This window comes from Nasonia vitripennis, assembly GCF_009193385.2.
Source record: "Nasonia vitripennis strain AsymCx chromosome 3 unlocalized genomic scaffold, Nvit_psr_1.1 chr3_random0012, whole genome shotgun sequence".
NCBI lineage: Eukaryota > Metazoa > Arthropoda > Insecta > Hymenoptera > Pteromalidae > Nasonia > Nasonia vitripennis.
In genome coordinates, this window is record NW_022279632.1 from 346,566 (window position 1) to 365,879 (window position 19,314).

A 19,314-nucleotide genomic window follows, 5' to 3' on the forward strand; every position below is an offset into this window, starting at 1 on the left:
TCCCCTTCCCATATCTGATGACCTGGTACGGACGTTGCAATCTCTACTATTGGGTATACCGCTCTATAAGGTGTACTTCTAAAGTACTCTTAAAAAGTTTATTATAATTGAAAATTATTTTTTAAATAGTAAAACCTTTTTAAAAACACATGCATTGAAGCATTTTGAGCAATATTTTGATTTTAAAATATTAGTAATGAAAATTTCAGGTAAGAAAATCATAGTGATTCCACAATCAATATAGTGTCTTTTGATCATTGCTAACTGAATTTTGTCTATTTATAAAATTGCAAAAATTCGTACGCGAAATTACAGATGTAATTTTGACCAAAGATCTTACTTGAGATTATTCAATAAGGATTGTTAAAATAGTATATTTTAATACAAGTGCGCAAAAGTTGATTCTGTAGAATGTTGATTTGTGTAAAAACAACTTTTTGCATGCACATCCAACGTTAACAAGGACGAAGAAAGAAAAAACAAAGAAGAACGTGAAAAAGTGTAACACCCCGTACAAGCTTCACAGTACACACTATGAATTATATTAAAAACTAAAATCATTTGACCAAAATTTCAGATTTTACGCGAGTGTTTCGCGCTCCTTCACTCTTCACATTAACGCTCCGGGCCACAGCTAAGCTCTCAGCTGCAGAACATCAGCAGCACCACGAGTCAGCAGCGGCGGCAGCAGAAACAGCGATGGAGCGGAAAGAGCGCGCAACACGCGCGTATATCTATATGTATTGAGCGGCGAGCGCAGCGGCACGATAAGGCGCGAGAAAAGGTGTAGCGACGGAACAGCGGCGTGGCGCGCGTATTATAATATACTTGTGTGAATGATTTTTGTAAATAGGTGTAAATGTTTGTGTGAATGTAAGAATGTTAGAGTTTTTCCCGTGGCTCGATAACCGCTCTATCCGCTGCCATTATAGGTAAGAACTTGCGCTGGCTACCTGACCTTACTAGCCGAAGCGCAACTTAAGCGCCAGCGCGACTAAAAGTGCCTTGTCCCTGCTCTTGAGCACTTATGCCTTAAGCAGGTATTAGAAAAAACTTTTAAAAAATTCTACAATTTCTTAACTCGAACGAATAACTTCTTAACTCTGTTAAAAGTGAGAATTGTTAAAAGTTTTACTTTCGAATGAGACAAAAACCAATAGAGAAACGGGCAGAGCTTAGTGTTATTTTGTCTTGTTATTATTTATTATATACTGTAAATTTTATAAGCATGTAGAACCCAGGTGCATAAGATTGCTGAGCAACGACGTAGACCGCGCAGTCAAAAATGTCGTTGAAGTATGTTGGGATGCAGGTTATGAAGATGATTTGCAAAAGAATAATGCTTAGTTATCTGTCGAGTACCAAGCCTTTATTTATCTGAACAAATGGATCATAAACGTAAGATATCTGCTCTCTCGGATGAGTAGCGGCAGACTGATTGCATGCGACCTGTCACTGTGACTTAGCTCGTAAGGTGGCACGCGTGTGATCCTTGCATTCTCTCTCACTAAGTCACGTCACTTAAATCAATACCAGGTTTTCTTATCCTGGGGCTCCTTACGCCTTTCCTCCTGGTTTGAGTTACCTGTACAAACAAGAAAAGAGTCAGTTATTTAGCTGACATATTGAGTATCTTATTCGCTCCGTGCGATCAGTTGGAGGAGATAGAATGTAACTTGTTGAAAGTACTTTAAGTTCTTTGGATTGTACGGATGCTCAAGTTGATCAAGATGATCCACAGTTTTGTGATCAAGATTGTCAAGCGGATACTTTTTTGAAAAACTATGAACTTCAAAGAACGTTCACCTGCAATAGATACATATATTCATGTGGACTTTGCAATGCTGAAGTGCAAAAAAAAGTGGCAGTGAACGTTAAGATAATAGTGCCAAATAGAAGACAGTTTAAGGATAAGCAGTGCGATACGCCAGTAAAAACCTCTGTAGATAAGTCAGTTGGAGTCGATGTTACCAGTGCTAACAATGAGCCTTTTGTGCACACATGCACACATGTGCAAGAAACTCCTGATACAATACGAGTAGCATCGATCTAAAACAAAATTATTTTGTTAATAATTTTTGCTTATTTCTACAACAAAAAAGTATGCACAAATTGCATTTATCTTTGTACTGTAAGGTTTGAGTGAAACAGAAATTTGTCGAATAATTTATGCTTCTATCAGATAGCCAGACCATTTGTTTGGTACTCTTGCACATTACAAACCATCAATATCCATTATTGATTTCCAATTGATTTTTGTTGATTACAATTTATTAATTAAGCACTAAACAAATTTGCACTTGAATAAATAGTTCCTTAGATATGAGAGAAACTTTATTCACGCCAAAATTAGTGTATTTACTCAACTGACATTGTAATTTACAAAATATCAATGTGACTTGAATTTTGAAATGGGAAGCGCTATATGTCGACGATGGAAGCAGCGCTTTCGGCCGCTCGATGCCGTGCGCGCGTACGAGTTTTCTAATCGCATTTTCTCCATGTTTACTAATTGGAAATTAATGAGACTTTTTGTAAATTAATCAGCAATGAGCTAAGTAACACCACATGTATTTATTTACTCATTCAAGATCATTTTTTAATTTATAAATGTATATTTAAGCGTGTACCCTATGTAAGCCAGTGGACGCGATTATTTAATTGCACCTCTCGATCCGGTAGATGGCGTGTCATGCTTCGCACGGAGCGAATACTTTAAGTCATTGTGCAAATGAACTGTATAGCCTCGGTAAAATTGTCTGCAAGATCTTCTTTCGACTTAACCCAATTTATTTCAACATAGCGCTTATTCACACATTTTTTTACAGTGATACATAGCGACATATTATTACACCGCAGGGTAATTTGATACAAACTTCGACTCAACATTATCTTTAGTGTGTTATGCAGTGACATCGCTTCTTGGCAAGTTTCGCTTATGTCAGCGTATTCCGCTTGACATGTGGACTGAGCTATGCTTTGCTGTTTGTGTGTCCTCTAAGCCACAGAATTACCAAACATTTTATTCACGTAGCTGCAGTTGGTCAGTGAGTTCTTGCAGTCCGACAGACTTGCATTAGAGTATGCAATCATATTGTTCGATGTATTTCAAAAGGCCCATTTGTAGTTTTTGGGTCCTGCCAGATATTGAAAAACTCTTTTTACCATGTTCCATTCGACCATAGTCAGATTAGCTTGATGCCTGCTAAAAACATTCATTGCAAAAGATATGTCTGGCCTTGCTGCGCTAGCAAAATACAAAAGAGATTCTATCGCTCCCCTGTATAAACGATTTGATATTTTACTTCCTACATGATCTTCTTCGTCCCTCTCTTTCCTATTATGGCTCGCAGCCTTGAAAAGTCGCATAGAGTTTTGACAGGTTTACACTTTGCAAAGCCAAATTTTTTTAACATCTTATCCACGAATTTAGTTTGAATTAATTTTAAAGTATGCCTGTCAAGATCTCTCTCAATTTTGATACTTAATTGATTTATTCCCCAAAGTCCTTGATTTTAAACTCGAAAATAGACGAGAAAGGCTTAACTGAGCTTAAGCCTTTCTCGTCTATTTTCCTTTTAGAAACCCATCTGAAATCTATAATATTAGATCTTTTATCACTCATTTAAATATCATACTTATCCACAGCAGTATATACTTGCTTATTTTTCTACGCATCTAATTCAGTATTGATAGCATAAATCTAGTGTTATCTCTCTGGAGAATTTGTTGCCACTCTATAAATCTGCGGATCTCTCTGAATTTCAGCTAACAACGAATGATATTTCAAATCACTTAATTCGCGATCATCTTTTGTTTTTGGTGACTCGCGTAAGAAAAACATGACTTTAGGGTTTTTCCTTGTCCTACCTATTTTTCCCTTTATCTCAGGTACACTTTTAAGTTTATTTTTGTACGCTAGACTCTATGCCAATCTTGTTTAAATCCACAGACTCATGCGCTTTCGAAAATGTTAACTCAGAATTTTTAGTTTCTGCAGCCATCCTCGTAGCATAATCTTTGTCTGTCATACTTTCAAAAAATTTCTCATGTTTTTTGTCATATATTTATATAACCGACTAGAAACCCTTGCATCGCTTGTCGTATCCGTGCCTCATGGTATCTTTTCATACGCTGCGCAACTAAAACGTTCAATTTGCTCCAAGCATTGTGATCGATTCGGCAAGATCTTGCACAATGGCTTCAAGCATTCTGATCTATTTAGCAAGATCTTGAAACGGTCACGACTCTTCTTGGTCTTGTGCGCGTATAAGACTTTTGTTTTTTTGAGAAGAAGGATGATAATTTACTGATCTGCGTCTGAATTTTGATAGCAGATCACAAATAGAAATTTGATTCTATATAATAGTATATTCTTATAATATGTGATAGGTCCAGGATACCAGGTAGTATAAGGATATTACAATAATAAAAATTTGTTATTTCTTTTCAATGAACGAAATATATTCTATCAGTAATTTTTAAGATAGAATATTGAGTAAATTGCAAGCATTATTGGCAACATAAAAATATATGTATTCGCTTTGATTGTATAATATTATTATAAGTCAATACGCTTTACTTTGCGTTATTGGCGACACCGTAAAACTCTACACAAAAATAACCCTACACCATACACAAAATAACTCTACACGAAAAAACTCTACACAGATATTTACTACACACAAAAACACCGTGAAACTCTACACAATCGTATAAGCTATTATTATTGATTGTCCTACTCTGATAGCCTTGACCATCACCACGATTGCTGGCACGTCCTCTGAAGCTGCCTTTGCTAGCTTAACTGTTGCAGTTCCGTTGACCGAAATCACCTCAACCTCTGCCACTTTGAAGCATGCATCTTCCACATTTGCTCTAAGATGCGTCTTTTGGACCTTCGCCGATGGACAAGGCAACTGTAGCACATCCACTTACTAGAGTGTAGACACTAAGCAATCAGATGGCCATCTATGCCACAACTTCTGCAAATGCATCTTCCTTGACTTTGGTTTCTTGGTTGCGCTTGAAACATCTTCACAGCGCTGTTAAGCTCTTTGCCGGTACTTTTTTCATCAACTTGCAACAAACAATTTTTTAGTTGATCGCACGACAACAGTTTTCCGATCGTTTCCTTGTAAAGAATCATAAAAAGTTAGTTCAGGTACAACAATTGATATTGTCTGTACAAAGTAGGCTCTTTTTACCTTTTCAGGCATCTCTCCCTCATCTGGCAAGTTTTTAAAGACTCGTACATTTTCTTAAAAATGATCATAAAAGTTCAAGGCTGACTCTTTGCCCGGTTGATACTTTAGAGCGAGTAGATCTTGTCTAGCAGTTATGATGGTGGTTTTTGATTCGTATCTTTTTAATTCCTTGAGTTTTCTCAAGATTTTATTTGGTTCGTTAAGATTTAAAATCTTGTTAAAATAAATCTTATCTATTTTATTTATTATAAGATCTCTTACTTTGTATTTATCGTCAGCAACCTTTTGCTCAAGGCACAACACAACTGGATTATCCTCTAGTATGTAGATCAGTTTTTTGATTTGTAATTTAGACTTTGAATAATCTTTGAACATTTCAAAGTTAATATTTTTAATCAGTCTATAACTTCTGACTGCTGGACTGTCTCGATTTGAAATTTTTATTTTCAATCGCGGATAATAATACATTTATGCTATTAACTTTAAGCGACTTTTTTCCCTTTTTATTCAATAACAATAAGATTTTAGCTTCTACAAGTTGATTTAGGAAACATATTACATATAACCAATCTCCCTTAGACCCATTCTCGTCTGAAATAGTATCCGGTGAATAAAGTATTTTTAAAATCGTGAAAATGTTTGTATATTTTTAATCACGACGAACAATGAGAAATGCAAGTAAATTATTTTTTTTTTTTAAATATCTGCGCTTTTGAAAGGGTTACAAGTGGACAAATCAAATGTCTGGAAGAAAAAACTTTAAAACATTTTCTCTTTTCTTCTCAACGTTTCGACGAACAATGCCGCCCTGATCAGGAGACTGATGTGAAAAATTTGTATTTATTAAAAATTTGTTGGTGTATAATAATGTATGTACAGTGTGAAATAAAACTTACAATTATGGAAAAGATCGGTACAAAATTTTGTCGAAAAGGCGCAAATGTCTGGAAATTATGAACCACTTTAGCGTGTATAATCTAACCTTTGACAATAGCTTAGTGCTTCATTTAGAAAGCTAAGTGATTTGCTTTAAGCGGTATTTAATATTTGTTTTATCTTCAATTTTCCAGATTTAGTCCTTACGAGTGGGAAAACTCTCGAACCAGTACTAATCAAATTCCAACGTTAGAAAATGACTACACGTTGTTGAATTCTTTATGGTTTACAATTGGATCACTTATGCAACAAGGCTCCGATATTGCTCCGAGGTTAGTAACACATATTTATATTTAATGTATGTATAAAATTCCTTCCTGTTACAATGTCGCTACCCTAAGCGGGTCTTGGGCGTTGTCGTCCAGATCGGACGGGTGGGTGCCTATCACCACTACACAGCGCGTCCTTAGGTTGCGGATAGAGGAACAGCCCCTGAGAAAGAGGTTAGCTGCGAATAAATTGAATAAGCAGCCGCGGACAGCCGATAGGAACAGGCGTGGGTGTGATGAGCCCACACTGTCGAACGCATTCATCTAGAAACACTACGCAAGCACCACAACAACAAAAACACTTCACATTATCTCTTATCTCTCAATCTATCTCTTTCATCACACATTACAAAAATGGGCAAAAATCCTGCTGCCGAGGAGGATGCGGGAGCGATGAGAACTGCCCCGAAAGGGGATGTGTAGAATGATTCGTCACCTGGTCTTACGCGGTAACGATGCCAGCGAAGGCGCGCTGCCTTGCAGGGGGGCGTTAGGATGCGAGAATGAAACCGTAGTGTGTCTGACGACGAGCTGAAACTGTCCTCGTCAAAGTCGGAAAGCTCTCATACTTAGTTCTAGAGAAGTATGGGGGTTATCACCTCTAGAACGGTGGACTCACCTGCGATCGGAACAGGTTTAACATAACATCATGGCTCAAAAAAATCAAATCCGAACCAAAAGGGATTTAAGGGTCGGAACTTGGAATGTTCGCAGTCTATACAGAGCAGGTGCGTTTAAAGAACTTGTAAAGGAAGCTGATAGGTACAATCTAGATTTGGTAGCAATACAGGAATCGCGGTGGCCAGATGGCAGAGTACTAGCATCGGGTAACTTCACGTACCTGTATGGGGCCGGGAGTGGGGGATCTCTAGGCACCGGATTTCTCGTAAGCAAAAGCATCATACATTCGGTTAAAAGTTTCAAATCCGTCAATGATAGGCTCTCGTACATCATTATCGAAGGTGAATGGTATAGATATGTATTTATTAATGTACACTGTCCTACGGAGGACAAAGAAGAAGAAGCTAAGGATCGCTATTACGAAACTTTAGAGCTGGTAATCGACCAGTTCGCGTCTTACGACACAAGAATAGTATTAGGCGATTTCAATGCTAAAATAGTAGGGAGGAAATGTTTAGGCCTACTCTATGTAAGGAAAGCCTGCACGAAGCCAGCAATGATAACGGTATTAGAGTCATAAATTTCGCGGCGACAAAAGATCTTATAATCAAAACTACGTGCTTTAAGCACAAGTACATACACAAGGCAACGTGGACATCGCCGGACGGGGCCACACAGAACTAAATTGATCATTTCCTCATTGAAAAAAGACGTCATACTAATGTTCTTGACGTAAGGGCTTACAGAGGGGCAGATAGCGACTCGGACCACTTCCTAGTAGTAGCCAAATTAAGAGCTAGACTAGTAGCGAATCAAAATAGTAAGCGAGCAAACAAGGTAGAAAGCTTCGATATTGAGAAACTACGAGATAGAACAGAGCGAATTAGGTACCAGATAGAAATTAATAACAGGTTTCAGGCACTTGAAGAAGCAAACACATCGAAAAAACGGTAAAAGAGGCCGCGAACAAAGTACTGGGTAAAAAGAAAAAGCCAAAGAGCAAACCATGGTTTGACGAAGAGTGCGAACTCTGGTTTGAAAGGCGCAAAAAGGCTAAATTAGATAGCTTACAAAATAGAAGCGATAGGACCGTAGAAGAGTATTTTAACGTAAGGAAACAGACGAGCGCGATCTACAGAAATAAGAAGCGGGAGTATCAAAAGAATCTTATTAGGAGAATAGAAACTAACAGTAAGGAAAATAACCCCCGCGAAATGTACAGAGGGATTAACGCCATCAGAAAGGGTTTTAGGAGTAGAGTGCAATTGATGAAGGACGAAAACGGGGACCTCGTAACAAATGACAACGAATTACTGTCGCTGTGGAAAAATTATTTCGATAAATTATTAAACGTGCACGACAATAGCGAAGAATTAGGGGACGAAATTCACACTGCTAAACCCCACGTGGAGGAACCGAGCTACCAAGAAGTAGAGGCCGCAATTAAAAAACTAAAAAACAACAAAGCCGCGGGAAATGACTCTTTACCAGCTGAGTTACTCAAATATGGGGGCGTCGAGCTCACTTTCAAAATCTATTAACTAGTATGTGCCATCTGGAAAAATGAAACAATACCCGAAAATTGGATGGAATCTATCATTATACCGATTTTTAAAAAGGGGGATAAGACAGACTGCAATAACTATAATACATGTAGTTAGTAATACAAGCTAGACTCACTCCATTCGCGGAAGATATAGTAGGAGATTATCAATGCGGATTTCGGCGCAACAGATCGACGAGCGATCAAATGTTTACTATAAGACAGTTGTTAGAGAAAAAGTGGGAATTTTGCGAAACCATACATCAACTATTTATAGATTTTAAAAAAGCGTACGACTCTATTAAGCGAAGCAAAATGTATCAAATTCTAGTACTTCTCGGTGTACCGAAAAAACTCGTGAGATTAATTCAAATATGTCTGAACGGAAGCACGGGAAAGGTCCGAGTAGGCGGTAATGTATCAGAACCCTTCATGATACGCGATGGTTTAAAACAAGGGGATGGGCTCTCTACGGTGCTGTTCAACTTAACGTTAGAGTATGCCGTTAGAAAAATGCAGGTTAGCCAGCTGGGTGCAACGCTTAATGGAACAACGCAGATACTAGGCTACGCAGATGATTTGGATATACTGGGGGATTGTAGAGATACGGTAGCAAGAAACGCGGAAATCCTCATAAAAGCGGTGGAGTATACAGGGTTAGAAGTGAGTGAATCAAAAACAAAGTACATGATTGTGGATAAGCTAGGCATCTGCAGAGGGGAGGAATATCTCAGAGTTGGTAATTTTAGTTTTGAAAAGGTTAGCGAATTCAGGTATCTGGGTACGACCATAAATGATAGAAACGAGACTTAAGTCGAGGCTGTTGTCTAAAAACGTTAAAATAAGAATATACAGGACAATAATACTGCCGGTGGTTCTGTACGGGTGCGAAACGTGGGCTCTCACTAAGCAGGCGGAGAACCGTTTTAGGGTATTTGAAAATAAAGTCTTGCGAAAAATATACGGGTCGAAGAAAGATGAGGAAACCGGGGAATGGAGGAGACTACACAATGATGAGTTACACAATCTGTTCGCGTCACCAAATATTAACAGAATAATAAAATCGCGCAGATTGGGATGGGCAGGGCACGTAGCGAGAATGGGAGACGACGTAGATGGGAGGACAACGTAAAAACGGATTTAGTAGAAATAGGACGGGTAGGTATCGATCGGAGAGGTGCATCTTGGGTGGGGTTGACACAAGACAGGGCAGCGTGGAAGGCTTGCGTAGATGAGGCGATGAACTTTCGAGTTCCAAATGCCATGTAAAAAAAAAAAAAAATAAAAAAAAATAAAATTCCTTCAACACTGTACAGAAAAAAGAGTTGAAATTTAGCAATTTCACAGACTTGTAACATTAAAAAACACTTCAAGCATAAGGATGTAAAGTGTATCTAATAAGCTCCAATGTAAGTTCTATGTTTGTTACAGTTTCATCAGTGGTAGGGTCACAATTATTCTTATCAGCTCCCACAGCTAACTTCAAGGGACACCGCAGTTAAAGTAATCCGCGTCATTCCACAAAGTAAGCCATTAAGAGTCTCAGCTCGAAGCAGCTATGTTCGAGTTGTAGGTGACGGCATAGTTCAAACAACAATTAGCTAATCTGAAACTTGATTACAAAACCACCATACCCCAAATCTACTCACCCCATACGCATAGAGTTGCAAATATAATATTTTAATACTAATATATCTCAAGCCCCTACATTCATCTATCCTAGACATAGGGGGATGCAAATCAAAAAACGAAAATTATGCTAAACCAAAATCCTAAAACAGCCTACATTGGGCAGAATAAAATGCTGATGTGAAACAAACATACTGAATTCTAAATAAATAAACCCACCCAACTTATAACCATTAAGTTCCAAGCAGTCAATCATAAATAAGAGAATATTTTGCTTTCTCCTAGAGAAAGTTTTGGAATAGTGTTATGTCTTAAACTTATGATAAGCGACACTAGACAGTAACTCTAAGCTTTGACATGCAAAGTTTTAGCGCCATCAGTGCCTGACTAACTAGGCCATCTAAGCAAAAACAGCTCTTAATAGCTGCTAGAAAATCTTTTGAAACCACAATAGATTCTTATGTATTTTATTTTAAAATAAACACTGATTTATAATGCTAGCTAACTTTCCCTTAGCAGTCAGTGAAGTAGAATATCACTTCTATCGTTATGATTGAATCACTGACTGATAATATTTCAGACTTTTGGAATATTTTATTGACCTCTCGTGAAACGAATTATGAGAAAGAAAAAGTGAGAAATAAAATACTTACTAAAAACGCGTGGCCTATTTGTGTGATTTCTCTCACCTTGTTTTTAATCAACTACAGACCTGCTCAGCTACCAACGCGTTTTCTTAATAAGGGGTCGCTCTGTGGCACATTTTGAAAAATTTTTTTGCTAATTCAGATACCTCTTAATACAAAAATAAATATAGAAATTCAACTAGCAATCGTCGTTGGCCCAGAAAAAATATTAATTTAATATTGAAAATAAGATCGAATTAGCAAAACACACACACACACGCACATACATATATATATATATATTTTTTTTTTTTCAACAGCTTATCGTGCGGCCGCGAAGATGCCGCACGTCACTTCCAGGAGGTTAATTTCCCGGTCGGCGATCCCTCGATGATGGCCAGGCGATAGCGAACGGACGTAGCCGCTGGTGCAGCGCTATCATCCGTGCGTTGGTCTGCCCAATGCTCGCTACAAATGCGTGGTGCGCCCAGAGCACCACGCTTTCCTCCGCGTATACGTGGGTAATAAGACGGCTGGGGTAATCGGGAATTGCACAAAGAAGAAACACTCGCGTGTAAAGTTAATAGCCAGAAAATATATTGTCGAATCTGAGTGAAATACGAATTATTGCAAATTCTAGAAGACGACGCTTGCACGCGCGATTGCGAGGAGGACGCGCGCGGTTTCTCAGGCGAACCCGGGCCGACAATTCATTGGCGACGAATTTCGGCCTTTGGCAGCTTCGTCCCAGGTATTGATGGAGAACCTACTTACTCAGTCGCTGGCTGAACGCTTTATCCCTCGTCCTTACGACCGTTGACGGCACCGGGAATACTTGTGGGCTAGGGTGGATCTGGAGGCGTCCCTCCAGGCACTCGAAGCTAGGGAACACACTTGTACGCCGGTACGGACAAACGGCTTGCGGATTGTTGACGGTATCGGTAGCATAGCTGTTGACCCAGCCGAAGCGAAAACGAATCTGAGCGCGCTCGCTCCTCCTCCTCCTCGCGGAAAATCTCCTGTCAGCGTCGCCGCTGACGTCGTTTGCTATCCTCGAAATCCTAATCGACCTGCTGATGATACTAAAAATGAATAAATGCACAGGTAATGGAAATGACGAAGAACACTGGTTTCGGGGGCCTTCGGGTACTATTTATTCGCCGTAACTGTTACATCTTCTTCTTCCCCTTACTTCTTTGCTCAAAATTTTCAGGGGTGTTCCCGCCGGATGGCCTCTTGGTCCGCCTTGGAAGGGCAATATGCGGAGTTGCGTACTCGGGGGTTACCACAGACGTAGCAGCGGCATCCCTCCTCCCGCTTCTTCTCACGGTACGCCTGTTTTTAGCGCGCCTGGCTCTTGGTGAATTCTTTGTCTAGGCGAGCGCGGTTTAGTTCGCGCTCGAGTTCTCTCGCTCGCGCAGTTGCCTCCTTCTTCTCCTTCTCAAGCTTTTCTCGCTTGAGACGCATAGCCTTGATACGCGTGCAAGCCTCCTGCTTGCGGCGTTGTTCGTCACGACCGTGGATCTCTTGGGATCGCCGAGTTGCCCGGATCGACGCCTGCTTCTCGCGACGGTCGTGGATGCGCGCGGCTCATCTCACGGCTTGGGGAGGCACGTCGCCGCCAGCCCGACGTATAAATTCGTCAAACTGACGAAACGCGGCCATCTCCCACCTCTTCATCTCCTCGACGTTCCACATCAGCTCCTCGAGCTCTTCTTCAAGGGCGTCATAGGCGAGGTCGACTGATGAAGTAGTCGTCGTGCTGAAAGGCAAGGGGCTCGGTCGTCTGCCCCGCGCATCTTCATCTAATGATAGCGTTGTTACTGTACGCGCGGGGCTCTCTCTACCCCGCGCACCTTCGTCCGACGATGGTGCCGCGCCCGAGCACATGGGTTCTCAGCACCCCTTACGCCTTTGTCTGAGGACGGTACCTCCACAGTATCCGCTGCGACGTTTGCAACGTCGATAAGAGGAATCTCGGTCGATGCGGCCAAGACCTGAGTGCGCGAAAGAAACAAGCGAGTCAGCTTGTTGTTGTCGGCGCTGGCCTGTCCTATAGTTCGAGGAACGGGCTAGCTAACCGTCAACGTTGGCGCGAGAGCGAGCCTCGTCAGCGCGCGCGCTGATTAGCCCTCCGCATGTCGCAGAGTGTGCGTGTGTTTGTGTGAGTTAAAGGTGCAGTGCGTTGGTACTAGGAGGTGCCGACGTCCGGACGAGCCGGCAACCATCCTGATCAGCACGAGAGGACGAAGGCCAGCTAGTCCACTACCACTATCGTAAGGACCAGAGCAGCCAGCATGATCGGCGTGGAAGAGCCAGGGAAGCCAGCCGCCACCAGGTCTACGAGGAGTCAGGGAGGCGCCGACAGGAGGACCGACGGTAGTATAAGAGAGACCTTTTATTCACCGTAGGCAAACAGTACAAATGCAATCAGTAGATACAAGTCAGTAAATTTAAAATATAGTTCGTGTGAACACATCAAAAATAGTGAGATTACACAATAGAATATTAATTTATACTTTTGTCAAGGTATAGCGCTTACATCATGTAATAACACAGTCGGAAAGTAATAATACTATAATAAAACTCAAAGTTAGGTTGTTTCATTACGGGTCAATCTCAAATAGATGTTGACGCACCATCCTTTTCAAACTCGCGTAGGATGGTGCGTGACGCAAAGATGATGGCAGAGAGTTCCATAGGCGGACACTCTCAGTCTGAAAAAACCCCGCGCACACCGCCGGAGTGGCGAGTTCCGGTGGCTCTCCTCTATATATAGGACTTGGCTGAAATCGCGAAAAGAGAGTAGCCAGGTAGCTCGGCTCTTCAATACGCAGGATTTTATACATAAGCAATGCAATAAAGTACTGCCTTCGCGAGTCAGTTCGAAGCCAGCCCAGGCGTTTTTGGTACGGAGTAATGTGCTCATCCCTCCTAACCCCGAAGACATATCTCAAGCATGAATTTTTCAGTCCCTGTAGTCTCGTTCTTTGCTCGTTTGTTGCGTCTAAATATGTCACAGAGCAGTAGTCAAGATGCGGCAGGACCAGTGCCTCAACTAGTCGCTTGCGAAGAGCCTCAGTGGTACAGGCCCTGATAAACCGCAAGCTGTACAGGGCTTTGTTGACTCTCTTTGCTATTTGGTTTATCTGCGGTTTTCGCGTTAGACCACTATCAAGTATAACACCGAGACTCGTCACATCGCCACTAAAAGGGATGAGGACTCCGGACCGCATCCCAATGCCTGGCAAGCTCATATCGTTAACGATATTGCCATTCCTTGGCCCGAATAAAATTGCTTTAGTTTTGCCAGCATTGAGGCGCAGACCGGCCCACTCCGCCCATCCAGACACGAGTTCCGCCGCATCAGTCAGTCGAGTAATACCCTCCTGCATTTTTCCTTGGTCGTGTGCAGATAGATTTAGAGATCATCTGCATAAAAGATATGCTTAACCGAACTGTGAACAGTTGAGTCGCTTGAGTCGCTCGTCGGGTCTGATGTAAAATTGTCTTTGATTAGGTGTTGTAGGTCGTTGACATAAAGGCAGAATAAAAGAGGGCCCAGGACGGAACCTTGTGAAACTCCCAGATTGGTTTCGGTCCAATCTGAGAACATGTTCTTGCTTTTTATGACTTTCTGAGTACGACCTTGTAAGTATGACTTAATCCACAGGAGAGCCGACCTGGGAAACCCCAGTTGACAAAGCTTAAGGAGTAACTTTGACGGAGATATTTTGTCAAAAGCCTTACTGAAGTCGAACAGTAGCAGTAGCGTCAGTTTCTTTCGGTTTCTGACCGTTCTTATGTCGTCAGTTAGTCTTAAGTTTCAGTAGAGCTGTTTGTGTACTATGATTCCGACGAAAGTGGGTCTGGAGGGGATCAAGTATATTATTGCTATCTAGATACTCCATAATCTGGTCGTGGGCGATCTTTTCGAGCACCTTAGAGAGGAAGCAGAGCAGCACTATGGGACGAAAGTCCGAGACCGTTGTCGGAGCTACGGTCTTTTTAAGCGCTAGGATCTGCGCCCTCTTCCAAGACCCAGAAAAAATCCCCCGAGCAAGAGAGGAGTTAAAAATACGTACAACATAACCACCAATAACCGGCAGAGCTCTCACGACCACTCCCTGCGGAACACCGTCATCCCCCCTTGCCTGCGTGGAGAAATTAAATATGGCAAGGATTACATCGTTTAGAGTGACTGGTTTAAACGAAAAACCTTCCTCGTTTGCAGTTGAAATTATATCCATTGCGTCTTCTATGTTTTCGAAGGGTGAGACAGAGTAAAGTTGTCGTTTAGCTCCCCCGGTGTGAAACCATGACAGTACTCCTTTCTTCTTTTTGGCAGAAGGCCGAGATTACGCATTTCCTTCCAAATGTCCTTGTTTTCATCGAGAGCATCTGAGAGATGTTTATGTAGGAAAGAGTCTCGCTCCTGAGTAATGCGTAAGTCGACCTCATTGCTGAGCCGAAGGAACTCATAGAAAAGCTCCGCTCGCCCACTACGCTCATAGCGTCGCTGGGTAGCATTCCGCTTATCGATAAGCCGCTCCAACTCAGGACCAATCCATGGAGCAAAATTCTTTTTAGGTTTAACTGTTTTTAGGGGAGCGAATTCCTCTATTGCAAAATTTAAATTTGTGTTGAGATTATTTAAAGCCCTCTCCAGATCGGTCTCGATCTCAGTCTTGCTTGCCCAGTCACAGCCTAATAGCAGTTCATTTAAGGGGGCACACCACCTTTGAAATCAAAATCAAAATTTTTCATTAAAAATTTATAAATAGTTATGGTATGAATGAGGGGATTTGGTTTAAATTTCATAGAAAAAAGTTACATGATAGTTATGTTAAAATTAATCAAAAATTGATAAAAAAATCAGTAATATGCTTATAAAACTTTTTCTATGAAAGGCTATAGCCGGGTTACTATGGTGAAATGGCCCCCTTGGAAAATGTATATATGTTATATACCATTCGATGGGGGATAAAAAAAAACTCCCATAGCCAAATTTTTAGCTCTCTGCCTAGTGCGCATGCGCAGTAACGTCGATAAACGTGTTTTTTTGATTTTATTTTTTTCTGAAGTCCCTATAGGATAAAAATTTTTTTAAAAATTCACATTGGTGTATTTTTATGTCATGAATAACTGCAATTTTTTGGGATTACATAACCTCAAATATCGGATCTAAAAAAATTATTAAAGTTTTCAATCGATATTTTGACCCCCTTGTTTTTGAGGTGCAACTTTTTAAGTAGACTTTTTTTGTGTACTTTTTCCCGTTCTTTACGATGGCACTAACGTTTTTTCCTTAAAAATGGTGGCACAACTCGATTTGAGCCAAAAACTGATTTTTTTGCCATTTTTTCACGTTTTTAGCTGGTTATGTTACAATTTAGTTACTAAAGTGACTCCTTTTGAGTAGTTTTGCATATCTTCCCATGAAAACATAATCAAATGAAATATTTTGTTCGCTCCAAGCCGTATTTTTTATATTATCTTACGTTTTCAATGATGGTCTTATCAGAATTTGAGGTAATAAAGGGTTTCTCTCTATATATAAAAAGAATATCGCCGCTGTCAGTGTCTGCTTTTCTCTTTAACCTAAAAATGCCCTCATTTGAGTGATTTAACGCCGAAAAAGGCCATTTTTGGTACCATGTAACCCAAAACTAACCTAAAAATGTCATAATGCAAGGGTTTTCACGCAAAAAAGCCTGTTTTTAGCTAAACATAGCCTTGAAATCGATCGTTTGAGGGTACTTTTGGCGTCTTGTGGTCTTAAAAAGGCCATATTTGGCTTATCTGCCTCTACTTAATTGATTATTCAAAATCTATTGACAGTAATAATTATCAGGTAAAAAGGAATTGAAGTTAAGTATGTTCAATTCGTACAAAGTATAATTTATTATCTTCATAGGCTATTTAAAATAAATTATGGAACGTATACAAGTAGCTTTTTAAAAATAACGAATGTTCACAATAGAAAAAATGATTCACTCATCATTGTCACTATCTTCATCAATACACACTTCAATTTGATCATTAAGAAACATTTTAGACAGAATTTCAGCTGGTCGTATGATTTTTGATAAATATCTTCCATGTGAAAGATAATAGATTATGGCAGCAATATGCGCACAACATCCTATAGTACGGTTACCGTTAGCACAATCACAACAGTGTCTTAAGATGCTAGAATAACCAATACCATTTGGTTTATACTCAACGAAACATTTGTATTGTTTTCTGTTAATATGCCTGGATTGAACTTCAAGTTTGAGAATATTGTTAGTCTCTTTTGAATATCCAATCTTCAAATTATTATCTGCGTTAAGCATTTCCGCTAAGTAAGATATTGTCTGTTTAAGCTGATATGTTCCTGTAAACAGAATTTTCAAATCTTTTATTGTTAATTCAGGAAAGTCTGGTAAATCATCCGAAGTTATTATTTTAAATGGTAGTTTCCGACGACTCCATCTTTTGTCTGCTACTAAAACTGCTAATGTATTTTCAACATTTTTTCTAGATTGCATAGCACTAAATATTTCATCTTGCATGTCTTCATCAGAATCTAGGCGTTTGCCAAACAAGTTATTTAAGTAGCAAGAAATTTTACAATAAGATCCAGTATTTTTCACCATTTTATTATCAAGTTTGTGATCTAATAACCTATATTTTTTCTTTTGAACTCCGTGCACTGCTTCAACAACCCATCGCAGTTTTGTCGTGAATCTTGTTTCATTTGATTCTTGCGTAGAAAGTTGAGATTTTGAACCTTTGAGTGCAGGCATCAAAACAATATAACCCATATTTTCTAATTTTTGTTTAATGTCCCTGAAACCTCTATCCAGTATAAAAATGTCCCCTTGGCGAAGAAGTTTCTGTAAAATATTCTGCTTCTCTTCCAATATTTCAATCAGTATTGTAGCATCATTTTTATTTGCAAGATATGGACCTAACTGGTCAACAACATAACCATTAGTAGTACATATAGTAAATGGTTTAGTCAGAGGAACTTTTTTTTGGCCTGAATAAGATTTTCTTTGGTACTCGTTATTAGAGCTTTTTTCATGCCTTATATAAGTACCATCAGCAATTTTATTTAGTTCATCTTCATAAAATCTTTTTTTAATTAAATGTGTGCAACAGCATCTATTGCCATGTGGAATAAAAACATTCATTTTACTATAAACTTGAATTCGGGCCTCTAAAGGAACTAATATATTATTAGTCTGTTTTTGGTACCCACAAACAAAGCAATATTTATGTGCCGCAATCGTCCTTTGAATAAGTAATTCCGTGGTTGCTCGTACTTTTTGTTCCTTTATTGTGTATACAGATGATTGTGTACTTTCCTGAGATGATGAAGTGACAGTTAGCTGAGAAAATGATTCAGAAACATTTGAATCTTGAGACGAAGCAGTTGCTGGAACATTAACCTTTTTAGGTTTAGAGCTTGATATGTATTTGGCTAATCGCTTTCTACATGAATCACAAATTACATCATGGATGTAAATATCTTTATTTGATAATTGTTTAGCATATTCGATTTCAACTTCAGATTCGATTTCCTTTTCTCGACCAATTGATTTTCTAATATAAATATTACACATGGCACATCTACGATCATCGCGTTTCCTGATGTTATCTGACTCTTCATTACTATTAGATGCCATATTTATTTAACCATTAGACAAGAAGATCACTTCTGAAATAATAAAATATAAATATTTTACAATACATTTAAAAATGCTGTTAGTTAGTTTTTAAAAAACTAAAAAAATTGTTTGCCTTTTTTTAAATTAAAAACTAGAATGAATAATAAATATTACAAAAATATTATAATCTAAGTTCTTGTATAATCCAGTTTTCTCAGTAGCTTTACATGAAAAGTAAAAAAATAATATTGCCTAGTAAAAGTGAAATAAGTTGTATTTCATTTATAAGTTTTTTAAGCAAATAATTTTTTTTTGTCATAAAAACTGTATTGAAGTGCTTGCACCTAGTGATTTTATAAAATCAACAAACCTATGAAATTATTATATTCAATTTGTTTTTTTGTAAAAATATGTTCTTGTATCTAGACATGAATAATAGTGTATTTTAAAATAAATAAATAATGTTGTTTTTAATGATGTTTCATATACGTATGTGTTTAAAGCATAGGTTAGCTTGTGTTTACTTTATTCATTTTACATTTTTTTAACTTAAAAGTTAATTGACAATTAATAAGTTCGCATCCTATTAGTTCTATTTTTCATTTTTATTATTTCTCATGTATTGTTTTTATGTAAAACCAAATATTTTTTCTCATCTCATAATAATTAACTATAGTAAAAATCACATCATATATAGTCATATGCAGATATTTATGTGCATTTTTTATTAATTTGACAGTATTTTATACATAAACAAATTAATTATTGTTCAAGACTTTCTATATTTTATCAATTTAATCATACTTGTATAATTAATATACCGCA

General features: G+C 38.9%; 1 protein-coding gene across 4 annotated transcripts in view; it reads left to right on the plus strand.

The window, feature by feature from the left end:
* Nucleotides 1-19,314, plus strand: part of LOC107980680 (glutamate receptor ionotropic, kainate 2) — a 602,400-nt gene that overhangs the window by 276,202 nt on the left and 306,884 nt on the right. For all 4 annotated transcript variants that reach the window (XR_004227195.2, XM_031927147.1, XM_031927149.1 and 1 more), the window contains one exon: nt 6,278-6,415. Coding sequence is in view for 3 of the 4 variants with exons in the window: in XM_031927147.1 (XP_031783007.1) it covers nt 6,278-6,415 (138 nt within the window). In the remaining variant the exon portion in view is untranslated. The remainder of the gene's footprint in view (nt 1-6,277; nt 6,416-19,314) is intronic.